Source organism: Podarcis vaucheri (assembly GCF_965113315.1).
Source record: "Podarcis vaucheri genome assembly, chromosome: 3".
NCBI classification, from domain to species: Eukaryota; Metazoa; Chordata; class Lepidosauria; order Squamata; family Lacertidae; genus Podarcis; species Podarcis vaucheri.
The window spans coordinates 47582570-47606510 of NC_138761.1; the positions used below are offsets into that span (position 1 = coordinate 47582570).

The 23941-nt window shown below is 41.3% G+C and overlaps 1 protein-coding gene across 3 annotated transcripts in view; it reads right to left on the bottom strand.

The window, feature by feature from the left end:
* Positions 1-9502: 9502 nt before the first annotated feature.
* Positions 9503-23941, bottom strand: part of MTR (5-methyltetrahydrofolate-homocysteine methyltransferase) — a 58346-nt gene continuing 43907 nt past the window's right edge. For all 3 annotated transcript variants that reach the window (XM_082214988.1, XM_082214989.1, XM_082214990.1), the window contains 9 exons: positions 22964-23045; positions 21512-21610; positions 21279-21354; positions 18826-18981; positions 17432-17628; positions 16447-16647; positions 14976-15168; positions 13500-13612; positions 9503-12310 (listed from right to left, as the gene is read on the bottom strand). In XM_082214988.1, coding sequence (XP_082071114.1) covers positions 12224-12310; positions 13500-13612; positions 14976-15168; positions 16447-16647; positions 17432-17628; positions 18826-18981; positions 21279-21354; positions 21512-21610; positions 22964-23045 — 1204 coding nt within the window. In that variant the 3' untranslated portion in view covers positions 9503-12223. The remainder of the gene's footprint in view (positions 12311-13499; positions 13613-14975; positions 15169-16446; positions 16648-17431; positions 17629-18825; positions 18982-21278; positions 21355-21511; positions 21611-22963; positions 23046-23941) is intronic.

Genomic DNA, 23941 nt, shown 5'->3' on the forward strand with positions numbered 1-23941 from the left:
GTGCTTGAGAACTGCTAGGTTGGCAGGAGCTGGGACTAAGCAACAGGAGTTCACCCCGTCGTGGGGATTCAAACCACCACCTTCTGATCGGTAAGCCCTTGGCTCTGTGGTTTAACCCACAGCGCCACCCGCATCCCTTTTATACCATTATAAGCACACAAATATAGATTCCATGGTACTTCTACCTCAGGCATAGGCAAACTCCGGCCCTCCAGATGTTTTGGAACTACAATTCCCATCATCCCTTGCTAACAGGACCAGTGGTCAGGGATGATGGGAATTGTAGTCTCAAAACATCTGGAGGGCCAGAGTTTGCCTATGCCTGTCCTACTTTATTTGCTGCACTAGCATTTTATATGCTGATGGGGCTACCAATTAAAATATTATTGCTACATGCACACAGAAACTAGTACCAGTTTTTGTTTGAGACAACAGCACTTCTTAATAGGGTAGTAATGGAAATGTGCTACATTTGCTAGGCAATATTTGTTGGTACAATCCGGTGTACAAATATGTGAATTACAGCTAACCAATGAGTCTGAAGTGCATAACTCTGTCCTGAGTCTTGGCCATAGATACTATACAGCAAATATATCACATTCCCACTTGATGACCTACTAAGAAGAGCTGTATGTCAGATTACAATTGTTGATGTTTTCTACAGGCATACATTACTACGGCTACTGCTTACATAATCCACTTTTTGTACTGGGCAGAAATCGCATTGTACAGTACTTTACTGAGGATGGTTTGACACTCCTGTATACTTGTATAGCAATGAACAGAGCTACAACAAATTCTAGCTCCAAAGCGGAAAAAGCAGGAAAATCAATGAGGATTATACCCAACAGGAAAAAAGAAACACAATTTAATGGAAGATGGGGATTATATAACCTCAGTAATTACCTTGTCAACCAAAATAGATTGGGTTTTTCCCTACTGAATGATACTTCCCATTGATTATCTCTAATTTAAATGGAATTAGGGTCTTTCAGACAATCAGACTCAGTAGAATTTTGTTCACACCTCAGTGGAAAACAAATCGCCCTAATTAACCAGAGTTCCTTTCTGACTTGAAGTTGTTTTGTCTGTGGTTTTCAGCACACACCAGGATATATAGTGAAAAGATACAAAATCCCAACAGAGCATGTAAATACTTATATATTGTATTATCTATGCACATGAAGTGTATAGCATGCAAAAGCAATACACTTTAGGGCAATTGATTTTCACTATACATTTAAAAAAATATCCATGCTTCATAACCTTGATTTTGAAAAATTAATTATGAAATGCTCTTCCAGCCAGCTATTATTCAGTATATTATTCAGCAGAATAATATCAAAGGTATTTGAAAGCATGTTGTCGCATCCTTCTTAAATTTATATTTATGCAGAGAGCTCAAAATAAAAACAGAATGTAATACCTTAGCTTTCTCTGGTGAACTGAATGAGGCTTAACAAGGCTTTCAAATTTTAATATTGTATACAATCAAGTACAGGGGAAGATAGGAGACAGAAGTAAGATGCTAATAATTACCATACTGTCCTAAAGAAGGGAGGGCAAAGGGCAAGCGATCTCCTGAGGTTAACCGTGTGCTGCAGTAGCACAGTTGCAGCTGGGTCTGGGTTTTCTGGAAATGATTCAAAAAGCAGGTGATCGGTCCTTTTTAAATAAACAGAGACAGCTTGCATATTGCCTCTGCTTTATTGAAGAACATCAAACAGATTCAGTGAGGATAAGATGGATCTCGAGCCAAGGTGAGCTCTCACACTTGATTCCTTAAAACAATTCAAATAAAGTTCCAAAAAACCCCAACATTTCCTTTAATCCGGACTAATTCAAGGAAAATAACCAACACCACTGATATTCAGGGAGATGGGAAGAGGAGGCAAGGAAAGAGGATCTATGAAGGCTGAAGAAGTTTTGCTCCTACAGGAACCCACAAAGTTGGTGAGCAGCTTCCTGGATGATTCCAAAAAGCTGAATGGTTTGGAGATCTATAAGGTGTCCAGTTACAAGTAAGATGTTCCTTGTGGGCATAAGTATATGCCCACAAATAGAGAGCTCATTAAGGACAGCACTGGACAGAAATGAAATCCATTGACAGAAGATGCAGGGGAGTGTAAGCAGGTATTGCAATACAGTTTTTCCACTACATGGTGGCATGCATCATGCTCCTGAGCCCATTGGAGCATGCTTTCAGGTGACTGGCATGTCCACTGCGGGAAAGGTGGAGGTATTTGCTCAGGGAATACAAAAGAGTACATTATCAGTGGAAGGTACTTCCACAGGAAAACCTTCTGTACAAACTAATGGTTATCTAAGGGTGCCCACTTGCATTAGATGTTGTTATATGGCAAAGGTTCTGGGGCCTATGAGACGTGTACTTATATGGTAGTCCATGTGAAGATTTAGTCACATGCACAACCACTGCAGTGTGACAATAGACAGCTTACACCAACGTCGCTTTTCTGGTGCCTTACAGTGGCCCTGTGCTCATTGCACAGAACACACTTAGAAAAGGCGCATGGTTCCAGGGGATCTGCAGCGTTCCACGTGAACTGAGCTCCTTGGTAACAATATCTAATTGGGCAATCGGTTTTAAATAATTAATATTAATAGACTCTTGCATTTTATTCATAAATGTAACATGATGTGTGAAATACTGCTACAATTTTGTCAAGGGAAATACACAATCGAACCTGTTAGAATGTTTACTGCACTCTGCCAGTAAATACAGTTCACTGACTTTTATTTATCTGGCTTTATTGATTTCCCTGTAGTGACAGTTCAGCCCTCTTCATGCTGTTGCTTAGCCCTTTCATATACAGAAAATTTCAACACAGACCTTTGCACAAGAGGTTAAACCCAAGACAGTACTATTGAATGTCTCAGTGGCATAAATGCATTTTTTCCTCTTCACAGGTGCTCATTTTGCACTTGATGCATTTAACATTCAGTAGGAGTGCTAAGCTAATTATACTCTTATTAACATATGTTGACTTGACATTACACCATAAAAATCTGATTTTTGCTACGGCTTCAGTCTCTAGAGACCATTAAATTATAAGGTTTTCTAGTCACTTAAATAAGAAAGCGTAACATCTCAAAGTTTAAAATGTCTAGCATAATGCAACAAAGCAAGTTTGTTCTTCATTGGGGGGGGGGAGACAGAATCACATGTGACTTATGCCAATTTATGCATACAGCTGTTTTCTGACACACCTTGCACCAGACAAGAGATTGGTAGGTATTACTAGCTACCATAGAAAATCCAAGAGAGGCTGGGGAAATATTAGCTATTCTCAATATTAAAGGGGTGAAGGAAATAAAATAGGTGAAGGGCACATCTTTTGTGAAGCATTTTCACATTCCACAAAGTGGACTAGAGTGGGGTGTGATCTAAACACAAATGGGCAAAGTTTGATTAGTATGAAACAGCTGGGGAAATAGAATGAAAAGCAGAATGACTTCTTCAAGGCAAAGGAGAGCATCAGATGTCAAAATCTGCCTGGGGCTAGAATTCTAATTTTCCTCCCTGATGGACTGAATGCAATATTTTGAAGTGGGCATATGCGTGTTTCAGAAAAAGTGAAATGAGCTAAGATTTCGAGACCAAATCTTGGGAAGGACTCCACACAGAAACATAGAATTCTGTCACAAGTTATTTGCTGCCACTGTTGCATAGATTTTCTGCAGCATTCATATGTAAAAAACACTTCAGATAACAACCTGTCACATGACTTTTTGAGCTACCTTGCTGGGGAAAGCACTCTAAATTCTATTAACTAGTCTTATACAAAGTGGTTATAATATACATTAGAGTATTGTGAATTCTAAAATTCACAATTGGAAGGAGAATAGCATTGCATTTTCCCCCCAACCCCCAAAGCAGAAATTTCTCCCAATTATTTGGAGACATGCAGAAGCCACAACCGGTGGAAAAACAACTAGGGTTGGGTCATGGGAAGAGTAGCAGGGGGGAGTGGTGGCTACATGACGGGTCTTAAGTCCCACCAGCCATTTCCTCCCTGAAAATAATTCTCTTCCAGTATGACTTTGGATTGGAGAAGAGGCTGCTGGAGGCTGGGAAGTGTGACCTGACTGTGTAATGTGCAGTGCCAGCCTAATACATAAAGATGATTTGGGGGGGAAATCTCACCACTAATGGGAAATAAGAAGTGTGGATAATTGCAACAGAGCTAGCGATGAACTATTATGTAAATCATGGAACGTCATGACAATACCCCCAAACTCAAAAGCTTTTTTTTAAAATAAAAAAATTGGAAAATTCTATGCCTTTCTAATTGGATGGCTTTTGCTTAGAATCCAGTAAATAGTTAACAGAAAAACGACAATATGTAAGCTTGAAAGTCTGGCTGTTGTGTTTGCGTTCAGAAAGAAAAGCCACTCCCTTTATGCTGAAATACTTGTTCTGTGTTGAATCAGGAGGCTGCTACACATTCATCAATCATGCTGCTGCCCAAATCAATAGCTGTGCTGCTAGGTTTTGTGAGGTGATTACTCTTAATTTTTCTTGGATGCTTTGAGAAGATTGCATCAAGCCATTAGCTGAAAAATCACATCTGCGGCAGACATGATAGGGTGGTATTTTCTGCCAGGAAAAGGGTTACGTACAAGGGGGAGATATTTATATGTGCTTCATCCTTTGGCTATCATTACACAGAACTGTAGATGTGATGTTCAGTGGCACCATGGAGGCAAAAGAATCAAACTAGATGTGATGTGAGTTGCATTGAAGGAATAACTGTGGCAGAGCCCAAGCAAGATTGGGATTGCAGCAGGCAGGACAGGAGTTAAGACTTTCCTTTGCCATAGTCTTGATGACCACTCCTGGTAAGTCTCAGGAGGGAAGCTTTCACTCCTTGCATGTCAGAGTTCAAGCTCTGCTTTGGCCCCATCTCTTCCTTTTTATTAGGCATTACTTGGCTAAGAAGAATGGCATGCTAATGCCAATTTGCCCAATACTGGCAGCTGTAGACTACTCAATCCATTGTGTTGACTACTGATACAAACAACCAATGGGGCAACCTCTGTCATTTGCAGGTGTTTCAAATACTACACTTGCTGCTGCATTTTGCACTAGCTGTGGAATGTCTTCAAATGCAACCCCACATAGAGCGCACCCCAATAGTCTAACCTGTAGGTTACCTGGGAATGGGTATCAGTAGCCAGGCTACCCCCATCCAGGAAAAGCCATAGTTGGTGCATCAACCAAAGCCACACATGGGAACTCCTAGCCACCAAGTCTACCTGAGCCTCTAGTGACCATGATGGTTTCAGGAATACCCAACTATTTACTTGCTCCTCCAAGGGGAGTGAAATGCTGTCTAGAACAGGGAGTTTTACCAATTCCTATATATGAGAATTGTTCACACACAAGAGATTCATCTTGCTTGGATTCAATTTCAATTTATTGGCCCACATTAAGCCCATTACTGCCTGTAACCACTTGTTAAAGATTCGAACTGCCTCTCTTGATAGCAATGAAACAGAGAGAGAGAGGGACAGACAGACAGACTGCATATTGATGATACCGCTACAACTCTTCATATAAGTTTTCATATCAATATTAAACAGCATGGGTATAGGATTGCAGTCCAAATCCCTGTGGCTTTCCTAATATATTGTTATCAGCTTTTGGGGTGGGTTAAGCTGAATGCCTGGGTTTTCTTCTAATTCTTGGACTAGCCAGGCTAGCTTCCTAGTGAGGTAATGGGTCATTAAGGGAACAAAGGAAGGGGCTCTGTATGAGATAGCAAATGGGTGGAGCCCCTTCCGGCAATTCACAGGTAATTAGAAAGACAAAGCGGAGAGCAGGGTGTTTTTGGAGTGATGTGAGCTTGAAGCAAAGCAACAAGCTGGGAAGATAGAGCGATGTTTGATTTCTGCTTGACTCCAAGGTTGCGGCTCTGGGGGATGCAAGACCCTCTTGGGGTGTTAATACTGTAAAGCTGATCAGGTTTTATATATAAACCATAAATGATAAAGACACTGCAGTCTTAGGTAAGCACTTGGAACCCCTGAAATCTCGTACAGCTCAGAGTTTGGGATGGTGTGCAACAATATTGTAACTTTGACCTAAGGGGAAAGAGAGTGGTTAAGTCAGTCTTAGCCCTTGGATGTATGAGGCTTGGACAAGTGCCTTTTGGAGCTATGATCTTTTATGCAGGTTATCCAAACGCAAAGCCAATGTTTCTGACAACCGTCCTCCACTGTGAGAAATACGGGGGGGGGGATACTCCATTTGGCCTATGATGGAATGAAACCCATCTAGAACAGAATAATGGTTGCAAAGACTTTTATAGGATTTAAAAGCTTGCCACTTTAGGATTAGTTCTCATTAAACCAGTAAAGCTGTACCTGGGCTCAATAATCCTCCCAACAAGCAACAGAGTTCACACAGATAATAAAAGAAAATAGTCAGGGAGAAAGGTTCTCATACGGAGCCCCTATAGCATCTGGAGGATTTCTTTGCATTGAATTATGAATTGAATTATGTGCATCTCAACTTGTAGTCTGAGGCAGTCCAGTCCAGACAATGGTGTACCACCTAATTCAAAACTAGACCTTTGAGACAAGTTACATCCTGAATTCCAAACCACTTAGCACAAGCAGTCCTGAAAAGTGCTAGTAAAAGGGCAGCGTAATTTATAATAACTAGAGTACAATTTGTACCAACATGTATCTAAAGCGCAGTTTGTTAAATGAGCCCCGTGATCAATAAGACATCTATCTCAGTGCTTGCTGCCAACCAGCCTCCCCCCCTAAATAGCTGATGGATTTTCTCGCAAGGTCACAACTGACACATTAGTGCATAAAGGATGTCGACTAGATCAGGTTCATGCTTTTTTTAAATAAAAAAAAACACTGAATAGCAGCATTAGGCTCAAGTACTTTGCAGCTCAAAACAAACTTCAGCATTAGCAACGCAGTATCCAACAGATACTGTACATGGTGTCTGCTGAAATGAATCATTTCCTGTATTAAAGCACACACGGAGAGGAATTTTGGGGAGATAAACACCGACAGACCACCGCAGAGGTTTGTACAAGACACACTGAAATTCAGCTTAATGGCATAAAGCATTCACAAGCCAGCCCATATGTGAAAAGTGCACCGGGGAAGTCTCCAGAGGAGTGGGAGGCTGCAGTGGCAACCAGCTAGCAGGATGATCAAGAAAGTGGGCGAAAGCAGCTGAAACAATGTGATTTCTGGGAACCTCTTGATCCCCAGGAAGTAGTAGACTTATTGCCACTTGCCAGGCACATGTGCTCCCCTAGGGAACAGGGTTAGCTAAGGTCAGCAGGAAGGAGCTAGTGGTAGACTTGCAAGGGCAAAACCCTATAATACTCTTTATTAGTGCCCAAATTAAAGTTACATAGGGGAGGGACAAATGTGGGGAGGGAAAACTTCTAAGTGATGCTTTGTGGTAATCTTTGCAGCCACACTGTTACCAAAGGACTCACTTCAGTTGGCACTCTGTGAATGCCCTTGAACGTTCAACCTGCAGGCGACACAACTCCCATGAGTGCAGATTCTTTCCAAGCGCAACAGAGAAAGCAAACCTGGGTGGACCCTGGCTGCCCCCATCAGAAGGAGACTACTTGCTTCTCTTGGGGTTGAGAGATATGCTAATACCTAACTCAGCACCCGATCAATTTATCAACTGCCATGAGCCAAATATGGCATGCTGTCTTGATGGGCTCACGATCCTTACCTTTGCTCCCTGAAAATGCTCGGTCGTACAGTGGTGGGGAAATTGTACTGCTGTACGTCTACAAATTTTTGTCTTGAAGGAAACTTTCCTCTAGCCTCTGCCTCAATATAATTACATATTTTTCCTCAGGTAACCTTACTTTAAACCACCTTCTAAGTCCTTTATGGTTTGTCCCCAAGAAACCACTTTCTAAAATCTTTATGGATCCTCACCCAAGCTGTTCCAAGCATTTGCTTACTCAAACCACAAAGCAATTACACATTCAAATTTTAGTTCTGTAAATAAGCATTTTTCTCTTCAAACCCATATCGGTGGTCCTTGCTAATTCCTCAAAATAATTCGGGTAACTGAAGTTACTGTGCAATCTTCATGTGCAACGACTCTGGATAAAAGATCTCAAAATATCTGTCTACAGAACCAACTTCAGGTTATGCGACTCCATAGATGATCTCTCAAAGAACATCAGTTATATGTAAGCAACCTGCTATTTTTCCTTGAGGCCTCTGTGTAGTTACACATATGCATGACTTGGTAAATGCAACTGTACTTAGGAAAACAGGAAGTGGAAGACTGCCAAATGCCAGCTTTTGTGTGCACAACCAATAGGAACACGGGTGGCGCTGTGGTCTAACCCACTGAGCCTCTTGAGTTTGCAGATCAGAAGGTTGGCGGTTCGAATTCCCATGATGGGGTGAGCTCCCATTGCTCAGTCCCAGCTCCTGCCAACCTAGCAGTTCGAAAGCACGCCAGTGCAAGTAGATAAAGAGGTACCGCTCTGGCGGGAAGGTAAATGGTGTTTCCGTGCACTGCTCTGGTTTCGGTGTTCTGTTGCGCCATAAGCGGCTTAGTCATGCTGGCCATATGACCGGAAAGATGTCTGTGGACAAACACAGGCTCCCTTGGCCTGAAAGCGAGATGAGCGCCGCAACCCCATAGTCACCTTTGACTGGACTTAACTGTCCAGGGGTCCTTTACCTTTACCTTGCACAACCAATGCACAGTACTTTATGGTGGAAGGGGTGGGTGAAGTTGGAGCGCTGCATTGGTCGGTGATGGAAATACGTATTGAAAGGACAAGGGATGCAGCCTTTTCTCTAGCAGAAGGAAACAAAAAAGGAAAATGTCCCATGATAGTTGAAAGTCAGATCTTTTGGCTGGATTACAGTACAACATTGTCTATATGCATAAGAAGAAAATATGGATCATCACAGACACCATGTAAGTCACTGGCCTCCATATTGAGAACACAAGACTCCAAACTGGCATAGCTGGTTTTATAGATGGATACAGATTTAACAGAAGGGTTTTTTGAGCTCTTGAAGATTCTTGAGATCTAGAAGGGAACCTAAAGAACCAAAGGAGCAAGGATAAAGATAGCCCCTTGCTGATGCTGACCCTGATGCTAAAGGCATCTGGATGGAAGTTTGGAGTAACATGTCGGTATTAACAACAATAAAAAAAAATCATACCACCATTCACCCAAAGATTACAGTACTCACCTCTTGGAAGATGCCCTTGAGTCAGGGTGGGAAACTCTGGCAGGCCTAAGACCAAAGGCAGCTCACAGCCAGAGGCTCCATGGGTTGATTAGAAGCAATGGCTGGCGATGATACAGTTTCTTTTGGAAGCTGAGGCTGGAATTCCAGCCACCCCCACCTCCATCCATCATAAATAACTCTTGTTGCTTTTTCTTTCAGTCTTATCCCTGAAGACTTACATTCATTTAATAAAAGAGAAACAAAAATGGACAAGGCTATCTTTGACTGAATCAAAATTTAATGGCAAACTTTTGAAACTCAGTCTCAATATGCATTTATAATACAAAACATTATGCAAGTCAGAATAATGTACCGTTACATAAAGCACGCACACAAGCTTTGACTATTTAAACATCCATTTTCATATTTCCTGCTGCGCTTCACAATGCTCTGAATCTGTTCTATTGTTTGGCAGTTTAATAATCAAAGTTCTTGTTTTCATTGACATCAGCTGCTAAGCAAGTTGCATTGCAGATGCATCAACACCTAAAGGCAGCTTTGCTGGACTAGGTAACTGAAAAACAAACTTTCAGGAAGCAAGCAGCAGATTTTCCATTCACAGGCCTGGTTCACATGTCAAAGAGCCAGACTATGGCTTAGTGTGAACACACAAGCATTAGATTAGATCAGATCATTGTGGCTTACTTCTCTGCCATTCTGCTGCTCCATTGAGCTAAGTCATGGTTTGGCATGTTGTCCAAATCCAGGTTTGTCTTAATAGTTTATGGTTAGTGATTGGTCCAGGAGAGCAAAACTATGATCCCCTGACACACTCGGGTAAACAATGGTGTAGCTCAGTGCAGTGGTAGGACTACTGAGGACAAGAAAAATGGCCAAATTCTCTTCTTTGGAAGCCTGTTTATTTGTGCTAAGCCATGTTTTGGCTTAATGTGACAACGGCGTGCAAACCAGGTCACTGTCTTATCTATGCAGCTAGTATAACGTTGATCCTTTTGTGAACTTCTGTAGTCAAAAGAAATCCACCCCGAGATATATTTCTGTTTCCTCTGTGCAAATTGCCCTCCTGATAGCCTTATCTGACTCTCAGTCATGTTATAGGCAAGGATTTCGTAAAGGGGATCAACCGGCTGCATTTTGATTTTACCCAAGTGCTTTGGGTAAAATCAGAAGTCCAAGATCATTGGTGGGAGGGAGGGGAATCACAGTAACGCAGCTTTCCATTCCAGCATGGAAACAGGGGCAATGCTCTAGTGCAGTGGTGAGGAACATCCTAGTCCTCCAGACGTTGTTGGATTGCAACTCCCGTCTATCCCAAACAGTATGACCAATGGTCAGAGAAAACAGAAGTTTTAATGCAGTAGCACCCGAAAGGCTAGAAGCCCTGGGGCTATCTAAGTTATTCAAGGAGTATGAGAAGAAGCCATGCTGCAGCAGCTTCCATGATACTTGGATAATGGAACCAGGGTACTCAAACAACTTTTCCTCAAGCAGTACTGAATACACTCATTTCAGCTCAGCACATCACACGTTGACTGGCAGTCTGAACCATTGGGGACATATCCATATGTCCACTCATCAAGAACAACCTGTTAAGAATTGTCCATCACATTTCAACTGTTCTTGAAAGGATACATTTGACCTTTCAAGAATGTCAAACTTAGTCCTGTTTTTTACCTTGTTTTCTGGAGTCAGCTCTAATCTATTGGTCCTGGGACAGAATCTTGTCAAGTATAACAAAATTAGATGCTTCTTTGTAGCTTAAGAAATGTAAACTGTTTACTTTCACTTTATTGAGGCCCTGAGCAGAACCTATCAAAACCTGTTTATAAATGATATTTATGCTTCTTTGAATAAGAGTGCTATTCTCATGCTACAAAATGAAATGCATAAAATTCTATTGTGGAAGTCTAATCTCTCAAACTGAGAAAATTCAAAGAATCACACAGGTCTTCAAAAATGGAATTGGGTGGGGAATTTCAATGGAGATTTCAAGCGACTGACCTTATTATGGCAGCGGGTAAGCTAGTGTGGTGCCACATTTTAAGAAGTAAACACCTAAAGACTTAGAGCCTAATACTGTGGCAAATGTTGGTATATAACAAAAAAGACAGGCAAAGAAACTTTCCCCAGTAGTAACAGAACAAAAAGCTTAACTACCTGTGAATATAAGTAGAAATTTAAAAATTCAAAGAATTACGTGATTTTCCTGAGTCTACCAGATAGTTGAGCTACAGTGAACAATCGGGTAAGCTTATTTAGAAAGACAAAGGCTAAAAAGAGAATTTATTGTGGAAATCAGAATCAAGGCACTTATAATCTCTGTCAGATTTCTGACTCTATTTGCCATTATATATACACACAGTCCAATCAAAGATCAGTGTCCTGTGATTGTATTCATATTCCTGGGCAGTGGAACATATCAGTGCAAATATTTGTCTTAACATAATTTTTTATGGCTACAAATAAATAATAATGGCTGTGCTCAACCCAGTAACAATATTCGCACAGGGAGATAATTATGGGTTATGGGCTCTGTGTAGCGTTTCATTAGTGCTCCTCTAACAGCACATTTAAATACTAAACTTTTCTGATTAAAAGCCCCAACATCTTAGCAAGTCAGGAGCATTTCATGTATATATTCATCTCTTTAACATCGGGCCCCAAAAATCAAGTGGGAGGACCTTTTAATTAGAAACATGATACATGCGAACCTGTATCTGTATATTAAATGGTCACCACATGTTGGCCATTTTAACTGACTTTCTATGGTGACCAAAACTAAATGATTTACTCCATTGCCAATATTTTTTTAGCTTTTGCTGAGGCAGACACTGTGGCTTGTTGGGGGCGGGGATGAGGTGGTTGCCTCCATATGGTACCTGTTTCTTGTGCATGAGTCCTAACCTTTGCCTTTTCTTCTCATTTGTATCTCTCAAGACAAAAGCCCTAATGCACCCCCCCACCCTCAATGCACATACAGTTATTCTGGATCATATCCAAGAATGGGCCCCAGCCATTTTTCCACGTCTGCCACAGGCATCTTTTTCCTTAAGGCATAATCTTCAACCTGCAGAATGAACCAAGAGAGGGATAATTTAGCATTTTAAGAGCTGAGACTTCAACTTCTCTGTGCAATCAAAGTATCTGAGAAATTAAGTCTCACCACCTCTGCTCTCTACACTTGCATCCTTTTTTATTTTTTAAAAAATGCATTTCTACATCATATAAAGTATAAAAACACACAAAATAAGACAAAAAACTAGACAAACAACAAAGGCTTCCAAACTACTGCATCAAACACAAAATGTTAAAATTAGAATGTCAAAAATTGCAGATCCAAATTGGACATTAAAAAAATGATCCCAATGTATCTGCTTCTCCCCCAATAAACTGACTTGGACTCTGCAATCGTCACCTGAGGCCCTTCTTTGTGTGCCTCCTCCATGAGAGGTCTCTCCGCGGAGGGTGGCAGCACAAGAACGGCCTTTTCTGTGGCGGCTCCCCGTCTGTAGAATACTCTCCCCAGGGAGGCTTCCCTGGCGCCTTCATTACATATCTTTAGGCGCCAGGAAAAAAATGTTTCTCTGTAACCAGGCCCTTGGCTCCTTAAACAATCTATGGCCCTTTCAATGTGTTTGTTGGTTCATTCCAGTGAAACAACAGGTCCAGGGCTAGTTGGTGTGACTGCAGTCCTGCTTAATGCGTGTCTGCAGAGGCTGAAATGGAATACAGGGCAACTCATCAGCTTTGACAAGAGACCAAATCCACTTGGCTCCACCATGCCCTGAACTGTTTCTATTCCAGATGGTATTTATAAGTATTGCTATGTAATTTTGAGAGTTTCTTCTTCCCTTTTCATCCCCTTTTTTAAGGTCATAGTATGCCTTTTAGATTGCCATGTCTTTAGACAGTCCCAGCCCATCAGTTTAACAATCTTGGGGTTTTTTATTCATCTTATGTAAGTTACTCTGAAAGCCTTTTCTGCTAAGGAGCTATAGAGTGTGGGCCTTTTTTTTTTTTAAAAAAAGGGTTTGTGATACTTCTTTTGGGATAGAAATCTTTAAAGACACAAAAGGTCTAAGGGAGTTCATGTCAGAAAGATCTTGTTTACAGATCTAAGAACTATTTTCAAAAAGTTTGTGGTTTTTACAGCATCCATCACATTTAAAAGAAATGGCCCTTATCCGATTGAAATATATAGTACTGGGAAGGCAAGAAAGGATGTCAAACAACTGCTAGAGGTGCTCAGGCCTTACCTGATCTTTCAATATTTTCCCAACAGCAAAGTACTTGGATTCAGGGTTGGAAAAGTAGAGACCTGACACTGCTGAAGCAGGCAGCATGGCTAAGGATTCTGTCAGCTGAATACCTGCAAGCATCAATGGAAAACATTTGCAGTTTATTACTTAGAAGAGTGTGTTGTGGCTGGAAAATGAGCTGTGTGATGTGCTTTGATTCAAATCCCACCTCAGCGAGGAACTCACAGCATGGCAAGCTACAGCGCTAGCCCATGTTACCCAATGTATAATATGGATGTTACGACACTGGCGTGCCTCACCTGAGGGTTAACAAGATAATTAACGTGAATCATTTCAAGCACTTAAAGAGGTACTGCTTTGGAAATAGGTACTTATGCTCATAACCCAATTTAAGGGCCATGGATCAGTGGCCTGTTAGCTGGGGGTTGACGGGAGTTGTAGTACAAAACAGCTGGGAGGCAGCAGGATGGAGGCTGCCCCACAGCATTCTTATACAACATTATTTGGTTATACCTTGCTGATTACAAAAAATTATATTCTGTGAATGAGCTATTGTCATGGACTGGCTGGATGCAGAGAAGTGGTGGGAGGCACCGGTTGGGGGAACCCCCCCAAAGGGAAGAAGGCTCAGAGCCAGGGGATTGGTGGTGGGATGACAATGAGTGGTCAGAAGGAGAAGAGGGAGAAGAGTGGGGGGAGGAGATGCCGGACGCTGAAGAGCTAACAGGGTTTAGTGAGGAGGGAGAGTCCGTGGCAGAGAGCAGTCCAGAATCAGAGGCAGAAGCAGAGGCTGGAGAGGAAGGGGTCAAGAGGCAGAGATAAGGCAGGCTGCTGAAGCCGCCAGGAGGTCCCCGTCCTGCTGCAACCAGGTCTCTTCCGTGGTAAGAATTCGCTTCTCCACCACTTATTTGTAATCCAGGTGAGAGTCCTTCTAACTAGCAGCAGAGCAGTGGGTTGGCAAGGCTGTCCTATTGCAACAGTTTTAATTAACGCTGGGTCGCTCCTGGATGCTGGGCTTGAGTTTACTTCCTTGGTTCCATGTTTTATTTAATGTTCCCTCACCTGAGTATGAGCAAGGTGGTGGTGTAGAAGTTAATTCTTATCACACCTCCCCCCTGGTCTCCCAGAACCAAAAGAGGATGGAGTAAAGACAGGCAAGGTGACAGAGTATCAGATTGCTTGGGAAGGACCCAGGGAATGAGGAGACTTAGGGAGGTGCTGGAAGGCCAAAAAAGAGAAAATAATAATAATAATAATAATAATAATAATAATAATAATAATAATAAATTTTATTTATATCCCGCCCTCCCCAGCCGAAGCCGGGCTCAGGGCGGCTAACAACAATAAAACAGTACAAAAGTACAGCATAAACAACATTCTAAAACCATTCATTATAAAATTAATTATGAATAATGAAAAAGGTTATTTAAAAACAAAAAAAGTAAGTTTAAAATCAGACGTCAGCTAAAGTACCTGTTGCCTCCTCAATGTTTGCAAGTCTCCACATGGTGAGTTTTTCCAGGTGGTCAGGTTGACAGGGATACCCAGGGGCAGGACGAATCCCCTCATATCTGATCCTACGCAGGTCTGAAAATTCCAGCTGTTCACCCTCAGAGTAAGCCCAAAATTCTTTCCGGACCCTTTCATGCAGCTCCTCGGCAAATGCCTTGGAACAGAGCAGAAGCAAGTTGCAATCTGAATCCAAGTACTTAACACACAGTTATTTTTATCTGTCACTTAAATGTGTTTCAGTATACTTTACCCATGACTTCAATTCATTACAGACAAAAGCCTTGAAGAAACCAGGTTCTTTCCTACATCTCCTTATTTATAGTGAAATTTTCATATAAAAATAAACTGGGCCATTATTTCTACACTTTTAACATATCCTTAAAAAAATCAGAACAGCTAAGCTGTGGAAAGACACAACCCCTGCTCCTTTGGCCTCCTGATATTCATATATTTGGGAGAGTATGATAACAGAAAAACTATCTCAGCAAATTAGATTTTCCAAAAGCCTGCTGAAACAGGAAAATTGGTATACTTTTATTTATTACTATGTTTATAAGAAATATGACTCCACAGGGACTCTGGAACAATATGCTCTTTTTTTGGCCCTTTCAGATGCATGTAAGTGGCAAGTCGGATGATTCCCTCGCAAAAAAATAAAAATCTTCAAGAAAGTGTACTTATTTGGTTGTTTTCTGTCCATGAAACCAGTTTTAAATTGCTTATCATGTTTGCTTCATTGTTTTCAATTAGAAAAAACTGAATTAAAAATACAATCTTCATTCAAAATTAATAAGATAGAAAAAACTTAAAACAAAAGCTCAAATCCAGGCATTATTTTTAAAAAAAATCTCACAACACAGCCAGCTCAAATAAAAAAAATTGTCATTGTAACAATCCAGCGAGAATTCTCTTAACTGACAATACAGATCACAAAATTACTAGGAGGGAAGGCAATGTGTGCAAAAGTTGTAAGGTGAAAGGTTTCAGAAACAGGGAGAACTAAGAGGGTTTATGTTGCAAGTTCACAAAATTATGGATGACTATGGTATAGCAATGTTTCTTCAGAGCAATAAAAGCTACCAGCTTAATTGGTCTACCAACAACTAGTAGTCATAATAATAAAGAGGTGGCCCTTCCACATTCTCTCGTGTTCACAGCAACATACCTTGTTGGGGAAATCCCAGTGCGAATTTGATGTCTGATTTGAAATTGGAAGATTTGTTTACCTGCATCCTTCCTTTCTACTTGTTTACCAGACAGAAGTCCAGAACGCCTGGGAACTCCCCATTCAATCTACTCTAAAGAAAACACAGCTTGGGGCTGGACTAGGGCACGCCTCCCACCAGCTCTTTAATCCCTCTTGTCAATTAATTCACCTGGATCTCAGTCTCCTAGAAAACTGTTACATGAAACTTAACAGAAGTATAATTACCTCTGCTAAGCGATCTCCCAGCGCTTTCACCATTATGATATTGTAATCGTCAGACTGCTTCTCATATTCTGTGCATAGCTCATCTACTCCAAAGCATGCCACAGCGAAAAGACCCAAATAGTCAGGTATACCCGACTCCAGAGGGGATATGAAATCAGACAAGCAGTAATAGGGATCAGTAGAAGAAGAGTCTTTCTCAGCCTGCAATAATAAATGAAAGTCTAGTTGTATTTCTCCCCCCAATATGTTCAAACATATATGAAAACTTTTATGAGGTTATATTAAGATGGTGCATAATGCCAAAAGGCTGCACAAGATAAACAGAAACTCACAATTCTTCTTCCAAAATTAAATATATAAAAATAGAACACGTATCAAAAGACTATGACATACCACTTACAGCCATATGAACTATAATAAACTCATCATCCTATATACAATTCAAAAGTTAATTTAATGGTGTTTAAATATTTATTGAAAAGAATTATAAACAGATCTTTAACTTACAAGCCAAAGCAAAGCAAACACACACACGCACACGCACACACACTGAGAACCCCAAGGTCCAACAACCAGATGCAGGTGCAAACTAGTGGCTCTGGCAGGTGTACATACACTAAGAATTAAAGAAAAGGGTGCCTCTGAGCACATATTCAGTCCAAGAATGTATGACCAGTACCAAAAACTAGGAACCAAACTCTCAAGTCCTTTCACACGAAAATCCACTCCAGATTTCCCCTGCCAAGTGCTCCTTTCCAGTAACTTAATTTAGCATGGAGCTTTTTAGTTGTGGCTACTGTTAGAAAACTGGATGTCAAAAACCGTTACAGATATCCTGGCAGATCACCCAGATTTCTACCACTGGGTCCAAATACGTCAACCTCTGGTTTACCTGAATGAACATGAATTATACAAACCCCAAAACTACTTCGGGCACACAATTCAACATACTTTTGATGTTAAGTAGAAGAGTTTTACATCCTACCTGTTGCCTTAACCCACAGAATTTAGCTATTGGTTCTGAAGACTGCACTTCCTCTTCTGTGGCATATAAATAAATGTCATCTTGAACACTCCGAGCTGGCCAGAATCCAACTAGACCTTTAGCTTTAAATCTGTTTTGCATAATCAAAGTTTTCAGCAAATTCTGTGCATCATTATAAACTTTTTTTGCCTCTTCCCCTAATAAAGGAAAAAGAATCCTTAAGCACATACGAAAAAATTAACTTAAAAAATGGTTGGGTAATCATTTTTCATTGTTTTGCAGCTATATCATTAAGTTCACTTCCTTTATTTTCACTGTTAGAGTCTATTAATGACAACACATGGACAAGACTAAATACAGTATGAACCTGGGCTAGCATCAAATGTTTCAGAGCAAAACAAAATTACTGCAAACATAGTAAATGTAAACAGAACAGCATTGTAACCAAGTCTTCCATAAAAGCTACTAGGCCACAACATTTTATTACACACTAGTCTATCAACACATGCCTGCGTTAATAAAATGTGGCCTTTTTTAAATTAAGTCAAATACTGCCTGGTCTTCTGAAAGTGATTCATAATCACCACAAGCAACTAGCTGAGTTGTTTATTCACAAACCTTTCATAAAATCTATTTGCTTTAAACCAAGGGTGGGGAACCTTTGGCCTAGGGAGCAAATAAGGCCTGCGAGCCTTGATCCAGCCCTTAAGACTCTTTTTGAGCCATGGCTCCACCTGAACGCCACACCCTTCACTGCTCTATATGTGCTTTAGGCTGTCTGGAACGTGTCCTCCAGCTGGGATAAGAAGCCTTTTTGCTTGTCCGGAAGGAACAACGTGTGTTGGGATATAGAAAGTCACATCCACTTTTGTCCTGCCACCACAGCAGTGTGGCTCCCAGAAGATTTGTCATGTGTCTACCCTAAAATTAATGGGGTATGGGTGGGATGGTGAATTCTTTGCTTTTGCCTGCTCCTGACAGTTTACAGCTGATGTTTCATTAGCTGTCACAATTTTCCTACTGCACTAGCACATTAGTGAGCTTCAAAATGACAGACCAATCTCTCTCTAATTAACATGGCTCTCATGTGTACTGTTGTGCATATTCACACAATTTGAAGATACAGTGGTACCTCGGGTTACAGACGCTTCAGGTTACAGACTCCGCTAACCCGGAAGTAGTACCTCGGGTTAAGAACTTTACCTCAGGATGAGAACAGAAATCGTGCAGCAGCAGCAGCGGGAAGCCCCATTAGCTAAAGTGGTACCTCAGGTTAAGAACAGTTTCAGGTTAAGAACGGACCTCTGGAACGTATTAAGTTCTTAACCAGAGGTACCACTGTACTCTATCTACCTTTTAGATTCTCCACCACAGAACACTACTGTGTTACTCACCCACTGTTTTATCGTTGAAGATTTTAGGAAATCCCCGGTTGGGATATTTGCCTCTGAGCTGCCAGACATCAAAAAAGGGCTTCCAGTCAATGTATTCCACCAGCTTCTGCACATCATAATCTTCAAAGACTCTAGTGCCGAGGAACAGCGGTTTAACTGTAAAAAGCGCAATGTGCAGATTTTGTAATTTGGATCATACTATGTGGGCTGCATCCACATCTGATGCACAGTGCATGCCACTGCAGGTATTTAAAGCCTTAATACTATGGCAACTAAAATACAATCTTGAACTAGACAGGCAGGCTTACAGAAAATGTCTGCCTCTTTGGAAGGATGGCGAAATAAGAGTGTGTGGAATATCCAATGAGTCCAAGTTATAGGAGAACCACTGGTTTTAAGTTTGACTCCCTTATACCACTTGATCTGTTTAAATATTACCAGCTAAAATTCCAAGCGTAAGCTGTGCCGCTCTGCAGCAAGGGTGGAAAAACAATTAATTTTATGGAATAATTTGTTTATGATGGCTTGAGATTTTGTAAAAAAGAATTTGCTCCAACAGATGATTAAGCCATTGTTATGTGAAAAATCATGCCAGAATAAAGCCATTGATCACTTGGGTAGCCCCCTTACATGCTGTATTCGGCAGTGCTCAACTGCAGGCTGTCGTGGAACGTTCCCAATGTGCTAAATAATCATACAAGCCTCTCTACATGTCCATATTTGAAAGGACAATCTTGCTTTGATGCAAGGCTGCTCACAGCTCCCATTTGCTGATTGTCACTTCACCCTGGACCCTGAATCTGCGTTGAGGAGGCAAAATGCCGACTTGGCTCTACAGTATGTCCAAAACTAGTACTATTCCTAAATCAGGTCATACCCTCATGTCAGTATCACACAACTAAGTTTTCAATAACTATACAGTACATCCAAATCTTCTCTTAAGAAGATAAGGGTCTCCAGCCTGGAGTTAGCAAAACTGCTCCCTCGATACAGTTATGTACTGTGAAGAAAACCGGACAAAGAGAGACTCAAAACGTCTACCTTTGCTACAGGTATTCTGTAGTGATATCTAGAATCTACCTGCCAATTGTATCTATAAGGAACTAGAACCATGTTGTCCTTTCTGTTTCATTAACTAATTAGGGACATAAGAAGCTGTCTTATACTGAGTCAGACCACTGGGCCATCTAGCTTGTCTACCGTCATACCTCATGTTACGTCCGCTTCATGTTACGTTCTTTCAGGTTCTTCCTGCGGCGACCCGGAAGTACTGGAAAGGGTTACTTCTGGGTTTTGCCGCTCGCGCATGCGCAGAAGCGCAAATGACGTTATGCACAGAAGCGGCGAATCACAACCCACGCGTGCACAGACACGCCGCTGCGGGTTGCATTCTTTTCATGTTGGGAACGGGCCTCCGGAACGGATCCCGTTTGCAACCAGAGGTACCACTGTACACTATACTACCTACACTGACTGGCAGCAGCTCCCCTGGGTTCAGGCAAGGAATGTTTCCCAGCCTGACTTGGGAGATGCCGGAATTGAACCTGGGACCTTCTTATATGAAAAGCAGATGCTCAAGCACTGAGGTATGGTCCTTACCAAGCTCTCTCTCTGTATGAATAGGCCTAACGTAAGCAAAACTATGTTCTGATGCAAACAGATTTTAATGATTTTTACTTTCCCTTTTCAGCCATTGCTGATAAAAGTGTATGGTAAACCTTTAGGGAAGCTGGCACTTAGTAGCTCAATTAGATCTCCAAGCTGAGGAAGTCATCCACTCTTCAAAACATGCAGGAGCCGTACTAGTCTTGAAACTCAGTAGGAGATATAGATAGAACTTCTAGCCCAGGCGTGGGGAATCCTGGGCCTGGAAGCTGCTTATGGTATTCGAGGCCTCTCTATCTGATCCCAGGGATTCTCTCTAGGACACACCCTCTCACTGGCCCTACTCTGCCTCCTCCTAGTGTTTCTTGCCTGGCTGGAATGTGTCCTTGAACTCCCACCATACCTCTTGCTTGCCTGGTGGGATGATACACAAGGTTATACAGACGTGTGTAGAAACTAGCCTATTGTACAAAAGGTAACATTTACAGATATCTGGAATGGCCCCCAGAAAATGGTCCATGTGGGAATATATAGCCTGTGGGCTGAAAAAGGTTCTCCATCTTATCCAAATCACCAAGTGACTCCTTAGGGAGGGAATATGAGGGGAGGGTAAGGAGAGGGTGAGAACCCTCCAGACGATCCCAGGGATGTGGCATAGGCATTTGGCTTCCACCCGTAACTTAAAATAATTATTTGTAACATTTTGTGACAAAAAGCTAAAATCCGAAGAAATACTCAGATTAACTGAAGTCAAGATTGGTTTTCAAATCGCTGTTAGTCCTCCTGAAAAGAATAAATCTTCTGTAATCTTATAAGGCAGGAAATGGTTTCTTAAAAGGCAAACTAACCTGGTTTAGATTCAGTTAGCCAATCGTAATAAAAGCCCTTATTCCTCGCCTGCTCTAGTGATAAATATCTCCTTTCCTGTGTAGGGAAAAAAAGACAGGTCTTCAGTTCTGAGCAAGCAACTATATCAGTTGATTTATCTGTTTTTTAAAAAAATAAATGGCATGAAAGAAAAGCTAGTAATGACTAATGACTAGTACACTTGACATTAAGAAGGTCTGTTAGTGCTCTTTACCTTGAGAGAATCATAGTGGTCCTGTCTAATGTCTTCATATTCCTCTTGTATTTCTTCAAAGAAGTCATCCTTTAGATTCTCATCTAAAAGCTGAGAGCACTGAAATGAACACAGCATGCTGATTAGACTTGAGGGTGATGTAATGCAACTCAATACCTCTCCATCTCTCTCCGTCAGGCACTTAAATTCCCTCATGAAGTTATCAAGTCCATAAGAATATGGCTAATAATGCCCACCCCCAGCCGAAAAAATAAAAATGAAGTTAAACTGCCAGGGAAAATATGATTGATTTGAAGTGCTTCTGGGTATGGTTCCTCTTTATCTTTTCTCAAGAGGGCTATTTAACACACAAAGCTTGCATGTGAAGGCGCTGGAGCTCACACAGAGACTTAAAAAATAAACATGTGAATGAGTTCCGACAGCAAGACTGAAAGGGAGGGAGTGGGATGACGTGGGAGGTTTATCTTTAAGCTTTTTCTACTATAAACTCAAGTTTATATGAAGGCAAAACGTCACTTATTCTTGTCCCATTAAAAAAGCTTTAAATCGGCCCAGGTGCCTTCTTACTGCCACTTAAAAAGGACCGAAGGCTATAGATTCCATTTACAGAGCAGTAAGGAGTGTCAATATTTCCCTCCACAGAACTGGAAAACCATTTAACTCTATACAGAGGCAGCAGAAGCCATTTTAAATCCTAGTGACACGGTTTAGAGGACTTGTGTCTCATCTGTAAGAGGGAAGAGTCTGAAAATGCAGTAGCTGAAACATAAGCCTAGCAAAGCATATCAAATATATTTCCAAATCACAGGCAAGCCACTTCTGAGATTTCTATTATTCATTAAGCAAGCTGTTATAGTCAGATTTAATTAAACCCTTGACTGCCTTAAGCATTCAAAAACAGCACCCCAAACAGAAAAACACGGTATGATATACAGAAGTCTTTACAAATGCAGGATTTGTTTGGTAATATCTTACATTTTCTCGTGTAAATTGAGACATTCTTAAAATAGTTATGACCAAATGTATAATAAGAGTTCAGTTTCATGGATACTGCAAGTACCAACTGTTACAAACTAAAACAAAGCTTCAAACCATTGTCTGCCTCAAGAAGGCAAAGGCAGGGGCCTGTATTCAATTGCCCTGTTGGGGGAAAAAATCCCGAAGCATAATGATTTGGTCACTGATGGAAATATAATGCTATACTGAATGAGCTAAATCTGGTCCACTAGAATCAATCTTACCTTTGTAAAATACATTACAGGCTGTAACCATTTTGTGCGGGGGTTCCGTTCCTGCCCCCCCTTCCATGTGTCATGTGGGGCACACATAAGCCTGCATCACCCTACCCTTCCGGGTCCAAAATGACCCGCACATCAGCCATCACACATTAGTTGGACTTGCAGAAAATGTTCACCGCCTACACTAAAGATGGGACTAGAAATCACAACTTACAACCACCACACTCTTGGAGGCATCTAGGACGTGGACAACAGGAGCACTGTATCGTGGAGCAATTTTTACAGCTGTATGTGTCCTGAAACGACAGAAAAGACATATAGAAAAGCAACAGTATGAACACATATAGACTCAACATCAAGCATTTTTGTGCCCCAATGGGAATGCTATAACATAAATCGCGCAAAACTCTCCCGTTCTCCGTTTAATGGAAATGATAGTCCATCTGCATGGGTAAAGGGGCACACTCCACACTATTTACAAGATCTTCAAGGACGTGTACTGTTTTGCTAATTCCTAACAGGGTACACGGCAATCACAACATGTCAAGATTGGGGAGCAGAGGTTATCTTAAGATGTCCCTATCCCTCTGGCAGGCCTTCAATCCTTAAAAGAGTGTCAGAGTTTCATTTGTGAATATATATATTTTTAAAAACCACTGGTTCTTTCGGAATGATTTTCTTAGGGAGAAGTGTCCGCTGCAAATGAAAGCAATTTTACACTGCTGCATTTCCTCTTTTTTGGCATCATTCTTTAGCTGTGCCTACAGACACTCCAGATTTTACTTAGGGGGTGGAGGTTGCTAAGCTCTACCTTCCCCTCCAGCACATAATGTTGTACTGTGCACGACAATGGAGTGGGAGGGAAAATTTGTGCCTAACTGTTCTCAGCCAACATCTTCAGCTGTCACGTTCATCTAAGTCTCTCTTCTGACAGCATATCCCCTTCAGAGCAACCTTTTTTCCCAGTCTTCTAAATGCATTCCCCTAGGCTTGGATAAAGCTCCTTTTTGACAGTCCATTGAGCCCGTCATGCCAGGATTTAGAATCCTGACACGCAAAATCCTGAGAATGCCAACTTTAATTTATTTTTGAACCATGAATTAATTTCCATGGCTGCAGCAGCAGCAAGAGTGAATGGCAGCAAGTATTTCTAGCATGGTATTCAGGATAGAATAAGTTGTCCCAACTTCAC